Source organism: Megalops cyprinoides, chromosome 5, assembly GCF_013368585.1.
Source record: "Megalops cyprinoides isolate fMegCyp1 chromosome 5, fMegCyp1.pri, whole genome shotgun sequence".
NCBI lineage: Eukaryota > Metazoa > Chordata > Actinopteri > Elopiformes > Megalopidae > Megalops > Megalops cyprinoides.
Genome location: NC_050587.1, coordinates 34,848,955 through 34,870,833, shown reverse-complemented (window position 1 = coordinate 34,870,833; position 21,879 = coordinate 34,848,955). Strand labels below are relative to the sequence as shown.

Below are 21,879 nucleotides of genomic sequence, written 5' to 3'. Positions count from 1 at the left end.
ACTCGACAGCTATGGATCTAAACACGAATCGAAGATACAAGTCAAGGAAATCAGTTAGCATTGTACAAGTGTATTGTTACATCTACGCACTAATATACGAGTGGCTTTCTCCATTCATAGTATTACATTAAACTAATAACAATAGAATACATCCATTCATGTGGTTTGCAGACAGACATTACACGGCCTTGAATGAGTGTGGAACATTGCCATAAAACAGGGAAATTCCTTCTAATTTATTAGACAGGCTACTGTGCTTTGAATGTTAAGACAAGTAGCTAACCATATCTGCGGCGTATTGTCCTTGCGATAAAATGAATCCAGCAGAACCTCTATCCCAGACCTTTGCTATGATTAATTTCGTTTTACGGGCGGAATCTTCTCCTCCCCGTGCCATTTACGCCGAGGTCATGTGACTCAGTCAGCTGACTGCGTCCGCAGTGACGACATCGCCAGTCTCCTCCAGCAGCAAGCATACTGGGTGCATCCTTCCCAACGGTGAGGAAATGGCGAGCCAGTCCCAGGGAATCCAGCAGCTGCTGCAAGCCGAAAAACGAGCTGCAGAAAAAGTAGCGGAAGCCCGGAAACGTAAGTTGAATCGTGTCATTTCTGCAAGGTCTTCCCCGATGATCAATAACCTGGCGAAGTAGCTGCCTGGCTAAATGAATTCCCGTCTTCCCCAGGCCCGGATCAGCCACGGCCATCCACAAAGACAGAATAGTTCCGGGAACGAAAATAATATGTCCTACGCCTTTGTTGATTAGTTAGCTGATTGTGGTTTTTGAGATATTAACAATGTTTAGTTGCGTGCTAACGTAGTTATAGTTTACTTACCTGGAATTAAAGGGTGTTAGCCAACGAAGTATCGCCACCTAGCTAACGTTACCAAGACTTCGGCGGTGCGTAAATGAAAGTAACTTGCATTAACATATTTTACATCGGTTAGTTACCTGTTTTTTGGGGGCATTGTATTGTGTGTCGACAGGTGCATAACTAGCTAGTCACACCATACAGCTGTATGGTGTAACTATGTAGCTACATACCTTGGACCTAGTAGCTAGCCAGGTTTTGATGTGTGGCTAGCTGATGGTCCCCTCATTATCTTTGTGCCTAGTCTCTATGGAAAGCAAGATATCGAAGACTAAAATAATATAACGCAGTGACCAAGCTAGTAAAATATGTTAAAGATATGTTTTTCTGGTGGTTCGTACTAAAATGAGGTTGCGCCACCAGAGCTGTAGAATTATACACGGTGTTTCGTAATCATAACTGTCCATTAACGTAAGTTGATAACACAATGAATGTGGAATTGTTTTTTTGTTCCTTAAGTGCTGCAAAACATACATTTGCGATCAGATGGACACAGCAGGGCTTGCTTAGGTATTGGACGTTTCCTGTGAGCACCAGGCTATAAAATGCAGTGGTTTGGCTAGCAGTGATGTGTACTCTTCCCTGTGAAACACGTAAACCCATGCTCCTGAGTTACAGTGAGTGGGACACTATACTGATGGAGCTGCCATATTTTGGACATTAAACCAAGTTTCAGACTCTCTGTGCTGATGGCTGTTTTGCCAAACATGTTGCAGTTTCACTGCTTTTATGCTCCTGGTGAGATGGTGGTGCTGAACACTCCATAGTCACCAGCATTTTATTTATTTCACCAGCCCCAACATTAACATTTTAACACACATCATCAATCAGGCTCATGATGGATGTTTTTCCACCCTTCAGAGGCCACATAAAGCTCTGGAGGGTCTCACAAGACTGTCAGGCTGCATATTGGTCACCTCTACTGTAATTAACTCTTAGTTGACCTTCTTGGTTCCTATAAAATCAAATCAAATCAAATAAATATACACTAAGGCTTACTTTTCTCTCAGAGAGGTGGCTAGTCAACGAAAGGCTATTTACTAGCCACCTGGGCATGGAAACATATGCCTGCATGTCAGAAACGTGCCGTGTGTTTCCTATTTTAGTGCTCTGTCTCAGTTACTCATGTGGTGCTCTTACTGGACTGTAGTCCCAAATGCACCGGGGCCTGCTTCAAAGTGACATTCATGTTCCTGACTGACACTGAGCCATGCTTGGGTGACACTGAGTCACTTCCCAATTCCCTCACCCTTCTCCTTCCCCATTTCCATCTTTCTCCTTTTCTTCTTCGGTGCAGACAAGAATAGTCCTCTTCTGACTGTCCTTCACCTCATGTAACCACTGCTATGTTGATGGCGTTCAAAACTGTGATTTTTTTTTTTTTTATCTTCATTTGTTATTTTATTGCAATGCGAGTTGGTTTTCCTCTTGTGGCCTGTAGGGCAGGATGTTGTTGTTAAACGTGTTCCCAAAAAATGTCTGCCCCTGAGTCCCTACTGAGTCTGTAGCTGTGTTTCCCTTCACGCACCAGTGGCATTTTACCCTGTCATTCTGTCATATTTTTCCAATGAAACTACACCCTTACAGGGTTCACAGATGGTCAGTTTGGCTACTGCACTAGCCAGTGCTACGTTCAGTCTCTCACCAAGCGGGTTTGAATTTGTTGTGCAGGTAAGAACCGTCGCCTGAAGCAGGCCAAGGAGGAGGCCCAGGCAGAGATCGAGCAGTACCGTCTGCAGCGGGAGAAGGAATTCAAGACCAAGGAGGCTGCGGTGAGCGTCTCGGAAAGGATGGGTTACTTTTAACAAAAGGCGCAGTACAGCAGGGCACAAGATACAATGCTTGGGGATACAGGAAAGCTTCAGACTGCCTATGTAGTTGAGTACTGTATTGCAGTAATATGGAAGTGTTGCAGAATGGGAAGCCAGGTTTCAGTTCCCAGCTCCAGCAATTAATCAAGTTGCTTACCCGGATTCCACCCACTCTCCATCCACTGTATCATAAAACAGCTTTATTAATGGTTCCTATTAAAGATTAAAAGTCCTGGGGCAATGGCTTTTGGAGTGGTTGGTTTAACTGTACAAGTTTTATTAAAGTAATTACACGTGTCTTCTTTTGACGCAGGCTCTTGGGTCCCATGGTAACTCGGCAGTGGAGGTGGACAAGGATACCGGGGACAAGATGAAGCTCATCCACGACAGCTACCAGAAGAACCGCGAGGTCGTCCTGGCCAATCTGCTGAAGATGGTGTGCGACATCAAGCCAGAGATCCATGCCAATTACCGTGTGGCTGGATAGACCCCGTCCGCCACCACACACACACACACACACACACATATACACACACACACACACACACACACACACCTTAATTACACAGGAAAGGCTGGGATAAAGACTACTGTTGTACTGCAGTCAGGGGCATTGCTGACATTGTGAGGTCATTCGTGCTTGTTATCAGTACGGCCTTTTGCTTGTGATGAGTGTTCTCTTTTACTGTCCAGCTTTCTGTTGCGTTCTCTGGGCTCTGTAAAAGCAGATGGTTAAAGCCAGGTTTGATGGTTATCCCACCACAGTGGAGATGGACCTCTTTGTTCAAAAAAGTCCATTGCCGTGAAGTTATGAAAGCGTAAGAGCTGGGGTCAGCTGTTTTGTGTTAGCCAACACTGTGGCTGGATATCAAACAGATGGTGGGTTAAGGAGCAAAAGATCATTCACTGTCGCTGCCTGTGTGGATCAAACCTGTAATGGCCTGGTGCAACACAATCAAAGTTGCTGCCTCTTAGCTGCTCCTCTGTCTGTAAGCTTGTCAAGATTAGGATTTTGTTGTGTGTGAAGAATCTTTCTGTGTATCTTGCCATGCACTGTGTTGTCCTCTCTTATTTATTTATGAAGGTTTTGTTACTGTTGTTGTTTCGTTGGGTGACCCGGGGCTTAAAGATCAGAGCACTGTATCAACACTGTTCACTAACTTTGTTTCCACTTAGTCGTAGACCATTTCCTCAACACCCCCCAGGCCTTCTGCTGCAGAACACCGCTGTAAACAACAGCAAATGAAACATTCTGGTGCTTTGTTTGTCAAATAAACTGTATTTAAGACAATGCATATTAGACTTTGTATTTTTTTTTGTACTGCTGTTCACTCTTGTCATATTTTATTGTCCACTTACAACCATTGATTTTTTTTTTATTGCACTAAGATTTGAAAGATAGTTGGATTTTTCACCTCTTAGTATACGTTGACCCACCATCCATTCCACTGTCACCGACACTTGCTGCGAATTAAAACCGTATTTGCAAGGGATGGTACTTCAAGGCAGGCATCAAGATCGGACCAACATTGCTGTTGGCATTGCCCATATATTCCTCTAGAGGTCAGTGTAACACCAGGTTCAGCTACACGGCTCTGAGGTTCACTAAACGACTGGCGGCTTGCTTCATATGGAACTTTTCTGGATTCAAGGCCGTGGTATGATTTAACACACGGCTAACGCCTGTCTTAAAATAATGACTTTTGTCATAATCCACACCCTTTTCGCCCAACGAAAAGATGCAGAAAGCTAAATTGCTAACATGGCTAATCCGGTCAGGGATTTTTCAAGGGTTGATATAATTCTGTTCAGTTTTTTTATTAAGGAAGCTAACCTATTGCTCAATTTGACAAGCTGGCTAATCAGCCTGGTAACTATGTTCAATGGTTATTCTTCGACATTTTAGGTCGAATATCCAGTGTATTTAATGAAGATCCGTCTTTGCATAACGTCTACGCAAACGGTTGCTTGCGTAAATTGGGATTCTGCGTAATAACGCGCTGAAAGACACCAGCAGCCCATCGCACCGAAAGGAACCAATCTAGCCCCGCTATTTCTACGACCTTTGACGTTGCATCATATGCACATGTGGCCATGTGGCGGCGGAAGTGGGCCGGTTGAAAGGGTGGTCACGGGGTCCTGTGATTGGTACACTGCGCTGTCTGGAAGTGTCCCTGGCCGACTGTGCACACCGGTTACTAAGAGACTTGACAAGTCGAGAGGGTACAGAATATCTTTTGTGGTTCCATTTTCAATGCTCTACGACAGTCTTTCGGCGTGAGAGACAGAAGAAAGTCGTCATAGTCGCTTGTATGTTGAGAGGTAAGCGGTTTGTAGTACAGGAGTCGGCAGTGAGATGAAGGACAGTTAGCTACCGTAGCTGGCTAGCTGCCTACCCTACTTGTAGTTCGACCTCTAATCGCAGCGAGCTAGCTACTGTTAGCGCGTTAGCTAATTCATGTAACTAGATAGCAGGTTGGCTAACGTTAGCTAGCTAAGTTTCATCCACCAGAGATGCATGAGCTAGATCGCTACGGAGCCATTCGTGTATAGTACACTAAGTTATCACTTTTGTCGAACACTTTCAGGTGAGGGTTTTTGCGAACTGGCTATATAAGTAGCTAGTCCAGCTAGGATAAACGTTCAGACAGATATCTACAAGACACGCCAGCAAATGAAACCCTAAAGGGCCTGAATTGTTTTGTAACGTTAGTATGATCCGAGTGACATTCAGATTGTAGCGTAAGGATCAGTAGAGTGAATTCCTGGTTAGCAAACTTAACTACTTGTACTGTGGACTTGTGGCAGTACAGGCTGTTCCCCTGGTCAGTGCCAAAGTCAATGTTAGACTTACCTCAGAGGTGGGTTTTCAAAGTTACCCTAACCTCCAGGCAGTCAATGGACGGCATCCACGCAAGGAGCAGATTGAAAACGTTGCAAAACTGCTTTACCACACTTCTCCGGTAAATGTAGACACCAACGGAGCAAACATCCGTGTATTTATAGGTGAAAGGGAGTTGTCCATTAGCCTGTGTACTTTTGCTGACCAATCATTTCTTGCTGACATTTCTTGCTTATGGGTAAGGTGAAACAACTTAACGATGTATCACATTTCCATATGTATGTTTTGAAGTTTTTGTGTTTGAGCAGAATGGCATCAATCGTCAGTCGGCCAGGGATATGAACTTGATTGAATTCTTTGGGATGCTGATGAAACATTTGTTAAGCTGTTAAAATACAACTGTACTGTCTCTGTCGCTTTTTCTCTCGTATTCGTCAGATGACTTGCCACATGAAAGTGCATTTTCTTCGAGTTTTCTTAATTGAAATTAGTCAGGCTGCTGGCTATTTGTTGTGTGACGCTGCAGATACCTCCGATGGTTTGACCATCGGGGCTTTGAATGTTTAAAAGGAAAAAAGGAGTGATTTTAGATAAAAAATATTGAAAGTTTAGATAAAACTGATTTTAAATAACCTTTCTGAAAAATGAGACAAACCGCATATTATTCTGTCTGTGAAATATGAGCGTGGAAGCGCTGGGCTCTCCTTACGTTTCGTTTTGGCTGATATTTTACCGTATTGTCCCCCGCGCATTCTTTAACAGCAGTGAGTGACAGAAGAAAAACGGTTCTCGAGGTGGAAACCTGACAGGTTTTGATAGGAGGAGGCAACTGTAAATAAGTTCTTGGCAAAATAAACTCGTTCTGTTGGCCAAGAAGAAACATTTATCTGTTTTACTTTTCGGCACATTTGCTGAACGAAGGTGAGCTATATTCGTTTAAATGAATACCTATCAATTTAGAGATCAAAATCTTTGTTATGATAAAGTTTGTTTGTGTTTGTTTTTGGATTTGGGTTGTGACATGGTTGTCAGCCAGACATTTTTTGGAATGATTTTGCAACTACTGTCTTCCTTCAGTTAAGGTCTGATTTCAGCCAGGCCATGATGTGGTTGGTCCATAACACTGAATAGAGAAATTTGTAAGTTATTAGACTAGTTATTATTACCAGTGATTTGTTCATGTCAGTTACCCACAAAGTTAACGTTTTTTGTTAGGTGCTGTTATTGTCATTTGATTGAGACTTTGTCTTAGTTGGTGTACATGCTTTAATGTACAGATAATCATGGTTTATATCCCCTTAACTAATGTCTAACGTAAGAAAAAATGTGTACACACACACACACACACACACACACACACACACACACATACACACACCCTGAATGTCATGTTTTATTGACAATTGAAATGTCCATGGGGAACCCAGCCAGTGTTTTCCTTCTCAGCTGCCTGTCAAAGACATGTGGCTTTTCGAGTTCAAGAATGAAACAATAATAAAACGAAACAATCAATAATGAAACCATTGTTAGGAAAGATATTTTACAGCCTAACAAAATATGTGAGCCTGCCACCTCTGCCACTATTTTATCTCTTTGAGATCTGTTCATTGCACGGTCAACTTGCATCACCAGGCAACAGCAATTTGTAATGTTTTTTTTTTTTTTCTTTTTCAAAAGAAGGAATGCTCATGGCTGGCTCAGAGATGGAGACGCCCAGTTCTTCTCTTATTTACAATGAGATTTTCTTGGAATTGTTGGAGATCTGACTATGGCCTCTTTTTGATGTAACCACCAAGATGGCAGCAGTTGATCCCATTAGTCTGATGCTCTGTCACTTTTCTCTGTTCAGAAATTGCATTCTCTCACATGCATCAGGTCAGCCAGATAATGATGTGTATTAGTTTAATGCAGTGTACCTATGATTTTCTAGAAAATTTTCAACTGTAATCTTGAAATTTTTTGGGTAATTTGTTCTTTTTTATTTTTGCTCTCTTTGTATTATGAAAATTTTACTGTTAATTTATCCTTCTGTCAACACAATAAGGAAGGATTTCAAATAGGTCCGAACGTAGCCAGGAATTGGCTGGTTAAGTGTCATCAGATATACTTTTAACAATTTCTGAAACATTATATTTGTTGGCAGTAGTTTTAATCAAACACTAGATCAAAAAAGTAGGACGTCTGTGTGACTGATCTTGTTGTGACCCACCCTTGGCAATAATACAGAAGTCTAGACCCATTTCTTATAAGTCAGATGTACGTAATGGAAGAATGTGTGACAGTACATCTTTGTCTCCGTGTCACAGTACCGTGTTTGTGCGATGTTGTACCTGGAGAGGACAAAGGGAGGCTCTCAGACTGACTGGTTAAACCTTGCTATTGTGGTTGGCCCGTGCCCAATGCCAGCTTTTCCGCTCGACTGAACGAGCGGGTCGTTTCCCAGGCACGCTCGTTCATATTTTGTGCAGGTTGTGGATGGCTGCGGTGCTCCGGGGGTCAGGAATTCCGAGGGTGCCGTTCGTGCCATCCTGACCACCGACCCGGAGCAAGCCGTTAGTCTCATGCCACCATCGCATGGTGATCAGTGCACGCATGTAGGCCGCTAGCACAACACGTTTTTTTTTTTTTTTTTTTTTTTTGATGATTCGAGTGTTCTTGCTCATAACCCCCCACCCCCCCCCCCTTAGGATCATTGAGCTACGTGCAGGCAGTATTGTCTTGGTGAAGAGACTCGATGCTCTAAATATGCTTCCGTATCAAAGTGGGCTCGTAATCACGCTAATCAGTACAAGGTTCTTATCAGTTCTTCGAGTGTGGATTGGCTCAGAGTGTTGGCAACCATGACTTGACAGTGCACGTAGGCAGCCTGTACCCATGATCCCCCACCCCTAGCTATCAATACCAGGACCTCATATATAGCTAGCTGGCTACATGTGGTGTTGCGCACAGGATTACTGTGCCTAAGAAAAGTTGTTTTGCTAAAGTAGCAAGTTAACTGTAACGATGAGGCAGAGCACCACTATGTCACACAGTTAGTTAATAATACATGATTTAAAATAAATTAACAACAACAATAATAAATAATTATTGTGTAGATACACAGCTGAATAGTAGTAATAAACCGTATTTATGTGTTTTATTCGACCAGAATACCATGAAAAGGCCCCTGCTGGTCCATGGTGCTGCTCTTGACTTTCTTACGGTTTACACACTGTTTATACTGTGGCACCTCAATAGCAGTCCATTAATGACTGCACTAAAGAATTCATTTTTAAAGATTTCTGATATCAGCAAGGTTAGGTATCTGCTGGTGAAGCACCGTTTACCGAAATAGAGGCCAAGATGCATTAAGCCTTTTTCATATTAGCGGTGGATGAACACAAATAAGTGCTGTGTGACAGAAAGCTTAATGCGTTAGAACTGTGCTGTGAGTTCTTACATTTACATTTCTTCATTTGGCAGATGCTTTTATCCAAAGCGAATTAGAAGTGAAGTAGAGTAAAACACAAGCAAAAAGCCATAAGGAGTCAACAACATTAGAAGCACTGCATGACCAGGTTTCAGTGGTTGGCCAGGAAAGGTACAAATTAGCGTGTAAAGCTAACGACTGCATTAAACCATTAGATCGCATTTTTAAAATTTTTATTTTACGGTTCAGTAGGAAACGGTTTTGAGACCTGAGAAGTTCTGTTTTACTGCACCAAACCAGATCACAGTGGTGAAAGCCTTTTACTCCTGGATGTAGGGATATTCACACTTTATTATTCTGAAAGAGTGAAAAGCCCTCAGAGGCAGATGCAACCCATCATTTTCCATAGTTTTCTGATCAGGAGTGTTTCGACAAACATGTTTTGAAGCGTCCCTCAGCGCTGACGCCACCTTTGCTATTACAACGCACTGTCCAGCCACCGCAGCTGCTGTGTCATTCCATTGGCCTGCCGAGCTGCTCATTAAAAATGTACAGAGACAACAGAAACCTCACGCGGCAGCAACACCTGCCTGTCAGTCAGAGGAGGACGCAGCTGAAACTGATCTCGGATCAGGTTGAGGGAGGGAAGCTGGAAAGGGAGAGGAATGCAGTTTATCTTTTTTTGGGGCGTTGTTTCATTGTCCTGGAGGCGTTATAAATCTCCAAGCAGGACGTGAGTTTGTAGGCTGATACCTGACCTTCTTGCTCCCTTCTTTATACACACCTCCACCTGCAGCAAGATAAATACGGTTTATTTCACACCATTGCAGGGAGGCTTCTCTTCTGTCCATTCCAGCTGTGTTATAAGAAGCTCATCCTCTGACCAGGTATTGTGCCAAAGCTGATATATCTGTGCATGTGAGTAGTCTTCCTTTAGTAAGGTTTCCAGAAGTATATGTGAAAGAGTGGAGATGGCTGGGGGCAGCAGCTGCTTCTCCACTGTCAGGAGGTCATGGTGCTTATCGTTTGCAGTGCTGGATATTGTGAATGCGCAGTTGTTGAATGGTGCCGGGGTCGATCCTTGTGAGGTCGAGTTGACTGTCTTGGATTCCCCAAAAGGTATGCTCATGCGTATCTTTGCAAATTTTTTTTTTTTTTTTTTTATATTTGAGATCTGATTCGTTGAAGTAGTTGTCTTGTGTCTTTTTTTTTTCCACCAACCCAGGCACCTTTATGGACTTTTTAGTGTTGCTTGATCTTCACATGATGCAGACAGTCTTGGTTTTGTATCAGAGCTCTGTGTGAGTTTGTTGAGAATTTGTTACATAACATTAACTGCATTTAGGAGACATTCTTCTTACCCAGAGCAACTTACAACATCTGAGTAGAATGTGCATCTAATGAAGCAGTGAAAATAGTTTTACAGCATGAATTATGTGTGTTAATTAATTTTTCAATTTCAGTAGTGCATACTGAAATCGTGTTGGAATTTTAGTTCGTAAAACGTGGAGATCCCTCTCTGAACCTTACTATAGTACAGAATGTCATGCAGAACGTTTTAAGAGAGGGTTTGTTATGCATTTGAAATCGTAGTTGAGTCTATGCCATGAATAGCCCGGGTATACAGTGGGCCCTGTGAGGGACCTGTGGAACACTTTCCAAAATCCACTCATTTTTTCCTTCCTTCAGCATTGGCTGAAATGTATCAGCGGCTGTGTGGGCTGCCACCTTTTGCAGTATTTACTCCTCATGAGCGATGTTGCACTTTGTACTCCACTGCCCTCGTATTGACCAGTGCTCTGCAAGTGACCAAGCTGCCCTGTGTAATGTCATCCGCAAAATACATGGATAAATAGAAACCCAGATGTATGTATGAGCACAAACTTTGCATGACCTTCTATGTGGCACAGCTTTGCTCAACAAAAGCCAACAAGGACATGTAAGTTTCAGTTCTGTCCAGACCAAGCCAAATGCATTGTAAGGATTGTTAAGAAACATAAAAATAGACATTACATACAGCGCACTGTTTACCATGCAATAAACCCGCTCCAGAGCCTTTGTGAGTGTGTAAGACGGAGGTGAAAGGGTTAAAGCCGCACGCCTGCAGGTGATGGAGAGACGGGCGCTGCGTTGCACGTAGCGATGTCCCGGTCTGCGCGCACTCCGCGGCGTCTCTTGCCCATTACAGCCCAGCTTAAAGGTCTCCCCGCGTTAGCGTCGTAAAGAATAATGATTAACGTTATCCTGAGGGGTATCGAGATTAAATGTGCATTTTGGGCTTGATTGCGCTCCAGGTCACCGAGTTCTACGGGGGGGCGATTTCTGCCCGTTAATACCGCTCTTTTACCGTCGTCCGGGAAACGGCGTAAAACCAAACACGAGAGCCGCCTTTAAACGTCCACCGGTCTTATCCTTCAGCCGTAACGTAATGCGTTTCCAACAAAGCCACTCTGCTGGGCTGTAATTAGGCAAGCCAGCAACTTGAAATTAGCGACCGGCCTGAAACTATTTTCGCTGGCGTTAGATGCCATGAAAATATGTTTATTACAGTAACCATGAAGATAAACAGACCTTGCAGCAATGTTTGGTTAAAGCCACCCAGACTCCTTTTATTTGCCTGACCAAAGGACAGACTCTTCTATAGCCAAGAGAAGCAGCCTATAGCATTGAGGGACCTTTCACAGGAGAAGTTTGTGTAACATGTGCATACATACATACGCAGTTTATTTAAAGTAGTAGGAACTGGAAATGCAGTTTCTCTGGTGGCAGGGATGAGAGTGGAGTATCTATAGCAAAGGAGAAAGTGCATTTTAACTGAAGGGTTCTCAAGGAAATCACTTGGTGGAATGGAAGGTTACAAACTTGCAGTGACACAAGGCAACGAGGTGAACAGAGAGAGGTGAAGCGAGGGGGAACTGTTGAACATTGGGGGGGCACGTTAGCCCAATCAAGGGCATAATGGCAGTGTTCCTCTAACAGAAAGTCCCCTAACCGGACGGGTGCAGATGTTAGTGAAGGGTAAGGAGGCAGAAAGGGAGGTGGGGAGGAGAGAATGAAGGTGATGAAAGAGAGAAACGGAGGAGAGAAAAGCAGGGGAATGGGAGAGAGGAGAGAGAGGGGGAAGTAAGGAGACGCTAAGGGTGAATGAGGGGATTTTGGCGGCAGGGCCATGCGAGGTTGCCTGAGTCAGAGCAGGATATTGAAGGCAGGAGAAAGATCACATGCAGAGGGCAGTCATGAGGGTGCAGCTTAATGCTCTCATATTCGCGCGCACACACACACACACACACACACACACACACACACACACGCTTGATGTCCTGTTGAGACGCACCCAAGCACATATGCTCGCACACACGGCTGTGCGCACATACTCTCAAGCACGTTCATGTAAACACATTACCTGACTCTCTCATAAGCCTAGCACCCAGGCGCACACACACTCACACACACACATCTGCTGACTGAACTCTCCTATTCACCGATTGCACAGTGCTGGTCGTTTGCTCATTGCGTACACTGATCCAACACACACACACACACACTTTTCACGGTGAATTGTACATCGCTGAACCGATTTCTTGCCAAGGGTTGGCAGCAGAGACGTGGGGTGAGTTTCATATGTGGGACACAATGTCTAGTCATTTTTAATTGCAGTCCTGTCTACAGCAGAGTGTACTGATACTTTAAAAGTAATGCAACTTAAATTAATTGAAGAGAAATATCGTTTCAGATGCAAAATGTTACTGAATAAGCATATATTGTATCCTTGCATAGGACATTGGTATCTCTTACAAGTTTATTCATTGGTTATGAATAAACTTATGAACTTTGGCAGCAGTGCTTTGAAATTTGTATTTCTTTTGTTTCATTGGCTGATTACATTCATACAAGAAATATCTAAAGGGTGGATCATAGGAACGAAGGTACACTTTCAGTTTTTCTTTTCTGTTTTTGAGTGACAGTGTGGGAGATTAATTCAAAGGTTCCTGGCGCAAAATATGACAAGTATGCACTGTAAATTAAAGCGCTTTGTAACTACTTTTTTTTCCCTGCATAATCTTCAAGTTCATGAGTGGGGTCAAACTTCCATTTCTGTTTATTCTTTTGATGTGTTTGATTTCATTTCTCCGTAATTCCACAAGCCTAGACTTGCATACAGTACCGGAACCATGTGTATGCTACCCTTATTTGTGTTATAAGCTGCTACTAAGAGGCATTGTAAAGGGGAGAGAGCTGAAGACAGGGGAAAGGGCAGTCAGAGATGGAGGTTTCTTTTCAGCATAACTTGCACATTATTTTAATTATTGTGCAATGCCTTTATGTCATAAATCTAGTGGGGTTAGTGTCAACGGCAAGTCATTCGCCCCTTATCAGAAGGAGAACTATATCTTAACACCGCAACAGTTTTTATGGAAGTGCTGACTGTGTGTCTTTGTGCCTGTAAGAGTATGGGGACGTGAGGGGACACAGGGTCTCAGAAGGGAGAGATCCTGTGTTTGAATCCTTTAGAAAAACTTGTACGCCTCATAGTTGGCTCAGATGAAATACTCAGGCGTGTGGATGAGTCTTTGTCCCCTGTGGATTTGCATGTGGTAGGAGTCAGCGTGACAGGAGCGTGACCCTGGACTCTGAACTGAAAGGCTACAATGGTGAAACACTGGTGGAGGGAGAATGCTGTGAAAGGAAGCACTGTGCGTAGTGGTTCAAATAGCTACCAGGGTTTTTATTTATGAGAGAGTGTGTGTGCGCGGGTGTGTATGTGTGCGGGTGCACAGATGGGGGCCTGCGCGCGTGTGTGTGTTTGTGTGTGTGTTTGTGTGTGTGTTTGTGTGTGTGTGTGTGTGTGTGTGTGTGTGTGCGTGCGCATTGGCGGCTACCACCAAAGTACACAGTGTGTATGAAGCCTGGTATTAATATGGTTTAATCCATATTGTATTTGGCGTCTGGACAACGGAATTTGGGGGTTTATTACCACCAGGTACAGCAAGTGCAGGATGTATAGTGTATATACTTTATGTATGCATGTACACAGTGTAGTGTATGTATGTGTGCGAGTGTGCAGAGTGTAATGTGTGTGCGTGCTTGTGCATGATTGCATGTGTGCACGTGTGTTCACTATGTTCACTATGTGCACAGTGTATAGTGTGTGTTACACATTCCAGGGCTAGAAATCAGACCCTGTTACAGAATTAGCATGTGACACTGTTCTGCACACCTTAAGGTTGCAGGAAGCCACAGTGACCCAAAATGATCATGCTGTTACATATTGTGAGGTGGTGGGGGGGGGGGGTTAAAAGCTTAATTAATGACTTTCTTATCCCTACACATCTGCAATTCATTGAGCATTGAAATTCAGAGGGAATTTTGTCCAAGAATAAAAAGTACTTCACTCAAAAAAGTACTTAAATCAGTCATCCAAATTAAAGAACAAGGGCCATTGAGGCTGGATGGAGTGAGCACCCCATCATTTACTGATTGGTTTGCATTGCCTGAATCTGCTAAAAGGCATAATCCTTGTTGCTTTTCTAGTCACAGCCTGTAGTTTGGGTGAGTGGCCTTGTGGTTTCATTCTCTCTGTGTGTTTTCATTTTGCCTTTGATTTCAAGATGAGTACCTATCTGGTGTTCCTGATGTTCTTAAACACTTCATTGCTGTCCCTTCATTTACAGTTATTTTGCTGTGTGCAGCTCCAAAAACCCAGAGTTTTTTTGATTGAGTTCTTTTGGATTGAGTTTATCCATTCATCCTCTGTCACTGTCCCTTGTCTTTTTCAGTGTTGTTTGGGCCTCAGGCTGTTCCACTTAATCTGTTTTAGGATGTGTGTTTTTGTCCTACCGAAGGGACTTGATTACTTTATTTTGGCAATTATTAGATTATAATGCTGTTGTCCCAATGTCTGCCCCAGGGTTAGGGATGGCATTAGATTAGCGTGGATCTCTGTGGCACAGCCAACAGTTGGCCTTTACTGGCTAGCAGACTCTATGCAGTAGAACATGAAGATGAGTCCATGGAAAATTCAGTCAATTCAGAGAGCAATGTGGCTGTTAGATGAGTTCAGAATGTCATCTGGTTAGGCATTTAACAAAGGAGGCAGCTCTCAGATTGTGTTTTCCTCAGATAAAAAAAAAATCATGGCTCCTTAATGGCTGTGGAGTTGCACTCTGGAAGGTCTTCTCATGCAACAATAAGAGTCATATTTTTGTGTAAGAGTTCAAGGTCAAGCCAGTGCGGATTGAAAAGGTCTTATCTCTGGTTTATTGAGGCGACGTGGATAATCAAGGGATTTTAATTTCGCTTCTCGGGTTAACCCCAGGGGCCACTGCCATAGTCTCTTATTACATGTCTGTGCTTTTTTTTAAATCGGCGGAAACAAATAAGCCAATTACGAAAGTTTATGCGATCGTAATGCCCCAGGCTTCCCCTTGGCAGACACCAAACGGCCTGCTGTCAGCCGAGATTGAATCAGGACAAGTAACTGTCTGACGGAAAGGCCAGGGACTCGTTTTGCTAATATCCTGATGTTCACAGACACTGTTAATCAGACACTTAGAGAAGGCTGCCCAGACCACCCTCAACAAAATGGCTGCTTGTGCTGGAGGGCTACCCCACTCCCTATCTCACGTCCAAACTCTTAACGTATTTATTTTTGGTATTAAAGGTGTTTTCACATGGGTTTCTGTAAGCTTTGCTTTGCACTGGAAGTCATTGAATTGGGTGTCCACCTTATTAAACTCCCTTTGATTTTATGTGCTGGAAAATGGGCACATCAAATTCATCACGTTCTGAACCCATCAGCCAGTTGGGGGATACAGGAACATTTCTGATGTGATGGCCCAGATTTGTAATTCCCTCACAAATAACCCCATTTGCCACCACCAAAGAAACACCCGTGCTAATTCAGCTGCTAGAGGTTGCCGAGGTTGAGTTCTGTCCGAAAAACTGTGTGCCTGTTTGAAAAGGGATTAACACTCTTTCACCTTATACAACCTTCTAAAGCAGCCCTGCTTGCATGTTTGGGTAGATCAGCGGGGCTATTTATAGGAATATTTCTCCCGTCGTTCTTTCCAGTATTTGCATTTTGAATCTGCTAACCTGGAGCGGTGAAATTAGACGGTCCATACTGCGCGTGGTCCTCAGAATTCAGCTGTGCTGGTTGTCTTTTCTCTTCAGGTCCCCGGTAAGATGGACATGTCACATCACCTTCACCATGAACACCATGCTACCACGCTTCCTCCCGCTGCCATCACGGGTTCGCACGGAGGCGACCACGGAGGAGACCATGGAGGCGACCACGGCGGGGACAACGGCGGTCACCACATGATGATGGTAAATGGACGATTCGGCCTCTGAAAGTGCCAGTCAGTGGGCTAGTGAGCGGCTCAGCCGGTTAAGGTGCTTCTTACGAGTGCAACCTGGGGTCCAGCCCAGCCGCTTCAGCTAGCGACAAAAGACCAGGAGCACACAGCGGCAGAATAACTTGGCTATGCTCCACCCGGGGGAGGTGCGGCCATGTTGGTTACTTCATTCTGCCTCTCTCAGCACACTGCGACTCATTCTGGTGCCTATGAGTTGCTCAGATGCCATCAGGCAGAGGCGCCCATCCTCCTTTTGGCATTTGGTGAACAGTTGTCAAGGTTGCTGTGTGTGTATCAGAGGGCTGTATTTGCTAGGCCCTGTGTTTATTGTAGTGGCAAAAGCCAAATGTGCAGTTGACAATTACAGACGCTGGGTGAGAAAGTGAGAAAATGCAAAAAAAAAAAAAAAAAATACAGTCAAATGTCTATTTTTAGATTCGTTTGAGCACATATTTGAGTTGGTTATGAAGGTGGCATATCAAAATTTAAACACTCATTAATTAATGTAAGATTAGATATTCACTCAAAAAACTTTTCCGATTTTTAGCAGAAAGTCATCTGTTGAGGGATTTACCACTCCTTCTGAACTGATTGGCTTTGGCTAGTGTCTTACACATAGTGTCAACCCCACCAATGACACTGGGTCCTAGACTCAGCTGTGTTCTGGGACTAAAGCATTACAGGTCTATGATGTGAGGTTCCTGTTCAGCCTGTGGAAGACAGTGGAACAGTGGCAAGGCCCTCACTCAGTCACGTGAGATCTGGGGTTTTGGAAAAATAAAAATGTTTCCTCAAGACATGAAGTATCCCAAGTGTAAGGGGTCTTTTTTAAAGATTTATGTTTAACAAAGGAGGAATCCCCTTCGAATCCCCTTAAATCTAGAGTATGAGAATACAGCTTTGCCTCTCAAATGTTTTTGAAGTAATGTTTTTATCTTTCTCTACTTATGCAGCAAATGACCTTCTACTTTGGATACACTGATGTGGAGCTGCTGTTTGCTGGACTGGTTATCAATACCCCTGGAGGTCAGTCAGTGTGTGTGACCATGTGCATGTTCATACTCATTATTCGTGTGTGTCTGCACATTTTTCCTCATACATATATGACAGCCTCTCAGAAATCAAAAGGGGTTTGTAAGTCATATTCATTCATATTAAAACAGAAGCCGTATTACATTCATTACACGTTGAAGAATACTGTGTCCAGAAAAAGCTGACACTTGGAAACAGCCATTGTAGAGTGTTGGCAGAGCACCATGCTGGCTTATCCCCCACCTCATTGTCCCAGCCAGCTCTGTAGCACTGTGCTGCCGTTTCATTAATTTGTCCTGGATAAACACTATTCTTGCAAAGCTCACATTTGAATATACTTGGTGAAAACTTGCTGATTGCCTGTTGCTGATGTTAGTGGTGAAATATTTTATCTAGCACTCGGAATTGGCTGTTGGGAGGACACTGCTGAGTTCTGGCTCAGTAAAAATGCTTTACTTGTGTCGATTGTTCTTGACCACTCTTGGCGATAGCGTACTGATGTCGGTGTTGCCGGTTGTTGTCGGTGGGAAGGGGATGCACCTCCGTGTCCAGCTTTTGACGAGCTCTTTCCTCTTGGCTGGTTTGGCAGAGATGGCAGGCGCCTGCATCGGGGTGTTCCTGATGGCCGTGTTCTACGAGGGGCTGAAGATCGGCCGTGAGTACCTGCTGCGGAGGAACCAGGTCAACGTGCGCTACAACTCCATGCCCATCCCCGGCGCCGACGGCACCGTGCTCATGGAGACCCATAAGACCGTGGGGTGAGTCGGTTGCTCGGGGACATAGTCCTCCTGTCTGGCAGGGGGTGCACTGTTCCTTCCGCCGGAGCGCTAAACTAGAGCAGGATGCCCTGGCCTTATTGCTGGAGTTATTGTTCTCCCTGAACTACAGCATTAACTAACTACATTACATTACATTATTGTTTTAGCAGACTGTCTTATCCAGAGCAACTTACATAGGTTACAATTTTTACAGGTTATCCATTTATACAGCTGGATATTTACTGAGGCAATTCTGGGTTAAGTATCTTGCCCAAGGGTACAGCAACAGTATTCCACGAGCCCTGCTCTTAACCACTACGCTATATTGCCACCCTCTAACTAGAAGTACAGCCATGGTCATGAGTTGTGTGTGTGTGTAAATAAATAAAAATATAGCATGTTTATGTGTGCATTGTTGTTTGTAACCCCCTGTCTCCTTCTGTCCTCTCTTGCAGCCAGCGGATGTTGAGTCTGGCTCACCTGCTTCAGACGGTGCTGCACATTGTCCAGGTGGTGGTCAGCTACTTCCTCATGCTCATCTTCATGACCTACAATGCCTACCTTTGCATCGCCGTGGCAGCTGGGGCTGGCGTCGGCTACTTCCTGTTCAGCTGGAAGAAGGCTGTGGTGGTGGACATCACCGAGCACTGTCACTGACATTCTCTGCCACACACAAACACACACCCCTCCTCAACCGTTGTCGGTTTTGCCATTCAAATTCAACTTGAATATTGGGAACTTTGCCAAAGCACACGTCTGCAAATGACGAGCCCTGTTCTCACAGTCACATTAAGATGTTCCAAGGCGGTCTCACTGAAGCTTTAAAACGGCAAATTTCATTATTCGAATGCAGTAGTAATTAAATGTTAAGCACTCTGGCGATGACGTTTTAAAGCTTTCGTGAGTTCCGAAGTAAAACCTGCAGTAATTTGAACTTTCCTAATGTGACTTTGTGAACAGAGTTCTGCATTTCTGGGGCAGTTTCTCCAAACCATCCACACCCTTGATTGAAAGGTGGTGTTTTTCCTGTCTTTGAGCCCCTGCACCGTTGCCCTGCATGCCCCTCTGTACCCGCCACGGTACCCCCCTCATCCAAATACCCGAACTCCCCCCCCCCTTCCCGTCCGTCAACTCGTGCACTGTGACACAGTGCCACCAGTGTGTGATCCGTCTAAGTTAGCTGTCTTATCTGGCTTATACTGCACAGTACACGGCATTGTGCAGATAACCGCGCCGGCCACGCGGCGATCCCGGTTCATCATGTTTCCCTGCATCCAGTCAGGTGCGTGGTGAACTTTAACCGCCGGGCTGCTGCGTCAGGTTAGCCGCCCGCATGCGGCAGCGGCTCACAGGCGAGGGGGGAAAGGGTGCCACCGAGGGTGGGGAGGCCGAGTGACTCTGTGCCTTAGCGAGCGCTTTGCCTTAAACAAGTGGGCCCGGATCTGGCCAGCTGTAGTCTAAGAGAGCTCACTCAGTAGACAACTGACGAGAATCATCACTATTCTAAAAACTAACACTTTTCTTAATGTGGTTGCAAGTATGTTGAGACATTGCCTTACTGTGACATGTGATCTAATTGGTTTGAGCACATCTGAGAGTTTGCCCCATTTATGACATTGTGTTTTTTTGTGTGTGTGTGTGTAATGTCAAAGGATTATGATGGAGGGGGGCTGATTTTGGGGAATGGGCCCAACTGTGACGGTAATATCAAACAGTCACAAGTGACAAGTGACAGACCGCGGGTCGTGTCTGAGACCAGAGCCCATAGACTGTGGGGACCAAAGCTGGCCAGTCTCGACTTGATTTGTGGAAGTGAAAGATGGTTCACTTTGTAGACAATTCAATTACGTTTTTTAAGTGGATGTTGGAAAATGTTTGTTATACAGTATATGTAGGAATATATGTTGCCAGTATCGCACGAAAAGTAATTTTATCACTTTTTTAAGTAGCACTATGATAATGTAAACTCTACAAGGTACTGGCCTTATCATAGCTCAGACCATGACTGGACAATCTTCTGAAAACTGGCTATTTGATGGGGTGAAGCAGCACTAATTATGCCATCTAATGTGTAACTATACCTGCATATCAGTGTTATACAGTCGTGGTGGCTATCTCTGTGTCTCCAACAACCTCAAAGCAGGGAAACCTTTGACACTTACACAGATCTCTGCTGCTATGCTGGTGATCAAAAAATGGTGATTTCTCCTCACTGGAGATGTAGGTGAGGAGTGACGATGGTTTGCAAAACCCTTCCTGCTGGTTCGTAGTCATCTGATTACAGTTCAAAGTGCTGAGGTTCCAAGACTGAGCAGAGGATTCTGGGAAACTGGGAGATTTGCTGCAGTACTACCTCTCTCACTGACTGCCACCAGCAGCACCTGGGAATTTACAGTACTGGGGGTGGGGGGGAGGGGGGTGTCTTGTCTGTGAAGTCGACCTTAGAGAAGTCACACGTTTTTACCTTCTTTTTTTTTAATCTTTAAATGTCTGCTGTCAATTTTTTTGTATTGGTTGCCTGAGTGCTCTTGTATGACGCTGGAATGGAAGTCAAATTCCCACTGAGATTACAATGTCACTCCTGTTTTTTTTTGACCATTTAGCTAGAGACTAATGAAGACACTTTAAATATGTACACATTTCTGTTTCAGCAGTACTGGTGTGTCTCTAAGAGGGGACAGGTGCCACAGGGCTCAATCTAAGGAGAGAAGAGGCCCCATGCTAGTCCTGATACCTCTGAACAAAATTTAACATTAAAGCAAGTGGGCCAAATCAGAGGAAATCTGACTGCTACTCCAGCCAAGCGTCCGTCTGGAGATTGTAGACTGTATACAGCTCACAGCCATGTATGTATAGTTTGATGTATTTAGTTCTGTAATCATTGTTTTATAGAATATGAATAATAAATGGTACCAGATTGAACACTTGAGCTGTCTTTCTTTTCTGCATAAACCTGTTCACGGAGGGGTCTTTATGCATTTCTTACATGTTGCTGAATTTATTGAGGCTGATTACATTACATCATTTAGCAGATGCTCTTACCCAGAGCGACTTCCAAATGATTACTGATCCATTTGTTGTATCTATGGATGAGATGCAACGCTGTGAAGCTGAGATTTTCTTTGTCCAAGGCAACCCAACTACTTAGAAATTAGGGATGTACAATGCTTCTTTTCTGAATGCAGTCACTGTGTACTTAAGAGGTAGTGTGCCTCTTTTAATGGCCTCTGATAAAAAACGCATTAAGTGAGCATATGCCTACAGTTACATTTGTTTCAACTTGAACATGAAAATTTAGAAATTGCTTACCTGTGAAGTGCTACTTAAACACCAGAAATAAAAACGCTCACTTTAACTACTAAAAACAAAGGTAAATGTGTTAATGTAGTTATGTCCATTAACAAGTGCCTTGCCTAAGCGTGCATAATCCCAAAGCTGCTAAGCTCCAGAGGCTAGTGCTTAACGGCCAGGTTACAAGGCAGCCCGTCCCTTTAAACAAACATGCGCTTCCTGTATCCTTGGGAACCATGGGGTCTGATGGAGACAGAAGGCACACTGAAGATGGGATAGATCTGTCCTACTGCAGAACTGTCAGTTGTTTTTTTCCTCTCCATTTCAGAGTAAGATGCACATGTTATTTGACCTTCACCATTATTACCACGGTACTATGCCTCCTGCTAGAGTGGGTTCAGGTTCCCCATTTGGTATATTGGATATAAATGTTTAATTCACTCTTACTGTGATTTGAACCATTGCTTATCTCATTGCTTTAAGGATACCAGCTCTTTAAGCTTGGACA

At 44.0% G+C, this 21,879-nt stretch overlaps 2 protein-coding genes across 4 annotated transcripts; both read left to right on the top strand.

The window, feature by feature from the left end:
- Positions 1–448: 448 nt before the first annotated feature.
- Positions 449–3,847, top strand: atp6v1g1 (ATPase H+ transporting V1 subunit G1). Its single transcript, XM_036529397.1, has 3 exons — positions 449–588; positions 2,542–2,642; positions 2,995–3,847. The coding sequence occupies exons 1-3, from the start codon at positions 507–509 to the stop codon at positions 3,166–3,168; spliced, it is 357 nt and encodes a 118-aa protein (XP_036385290.1). The 5' UTR covers positions 449–506; the 3' UTR covers positions 3,169–3,847.
- Positions 3,848–4,817: 970 nt separating this feature from the next.
- slc31a1 (solute carrier family 31 member 1) lies at positions 4,818–20,477 on the top strand. Of its 3 annotated transcripts, none has more exons than XM_036529617.1 (5): positions 4,818–5,003; positions 16,106–16,261; positions 17,244–17,316; positions 17,912–18,080; positions 18,536–20,477. In XM_036529617.1, the coding sequence occupies exons 2-5, from the start codon at positions 16,118–16,120 to the stop codon at positions 18,735–18,737; spliced, it is 588 nt and encodes a 195-aa protein (XP_036385510.1). In that variant the 5' UTR covers positions 4,818–5,003; positions 16,106–16,117; the 3' UTR covers positions 18,738–20,477. The 3 variants fall into 3 exon arrangements, with proteins under 3 accessions (XP_036385510.1, XP_036385512.1, XP_036385511.1); XM_036529619.1 differs by lacking the exon at positions 4,818–5,003 and adding an exon at positions 5,556–5,644; XM_036529618.1 differs by lacking the exon at positions 4,818–5,003 and adding an exon at positions 5,661–5,761.
- The last annotated feature ends 1,402 nt before the right edge of the window (positions 20,478–21,879 follow it).

Excerpts from the sequence above, each read along its gene's own strand:
- atp6v1g1 (XM_036529397.1), top strand. The coding sequence starts at position 507 with ATGGCGAGCCAGTCCCAGGGAATCCAGCAGCTGCTGCAAGCCGAAAAA. Across the intron at positions 589-2,541 it reads AGTAGCGGAAGCCCGGAAAC|GTAAGAACCGTCGCCTGAAG; the intron begins GTAAGTTGAATC and ends TTTGTTGTGCAG. Across the intron at positions 2,643-2,994 it reads TCAAGACCAAGGAGGCTGCG|GCTCTTGGGTCCCATGGTAA; the intron begins GTGAGCGTCTCG and ends CTTTTGACGCAG.
- slc31a1 (XM_036529617.1), top strand. The coding sequence starts at position 16,118 with ATGGACATGTCACATCACCTTCACCATGAACACCATGCTACCACGCTT. Across the intron at positions 17,317-17,911 it reads GGTTATCAATACCCCTGGAG|AGATGGCAGGCGCCTGCATC; the intron begins GTCAGTCAGTGT and ends CTGGTTTGGCAG. Across the intron at positions 18,081-18,535 it reads GAGACCCATAAGACCGTGGG|CCAGCGGATGTTGAGTCTGG; the intron begins GTGAGTCGGTTG and ends CCTCTCTTGCAG.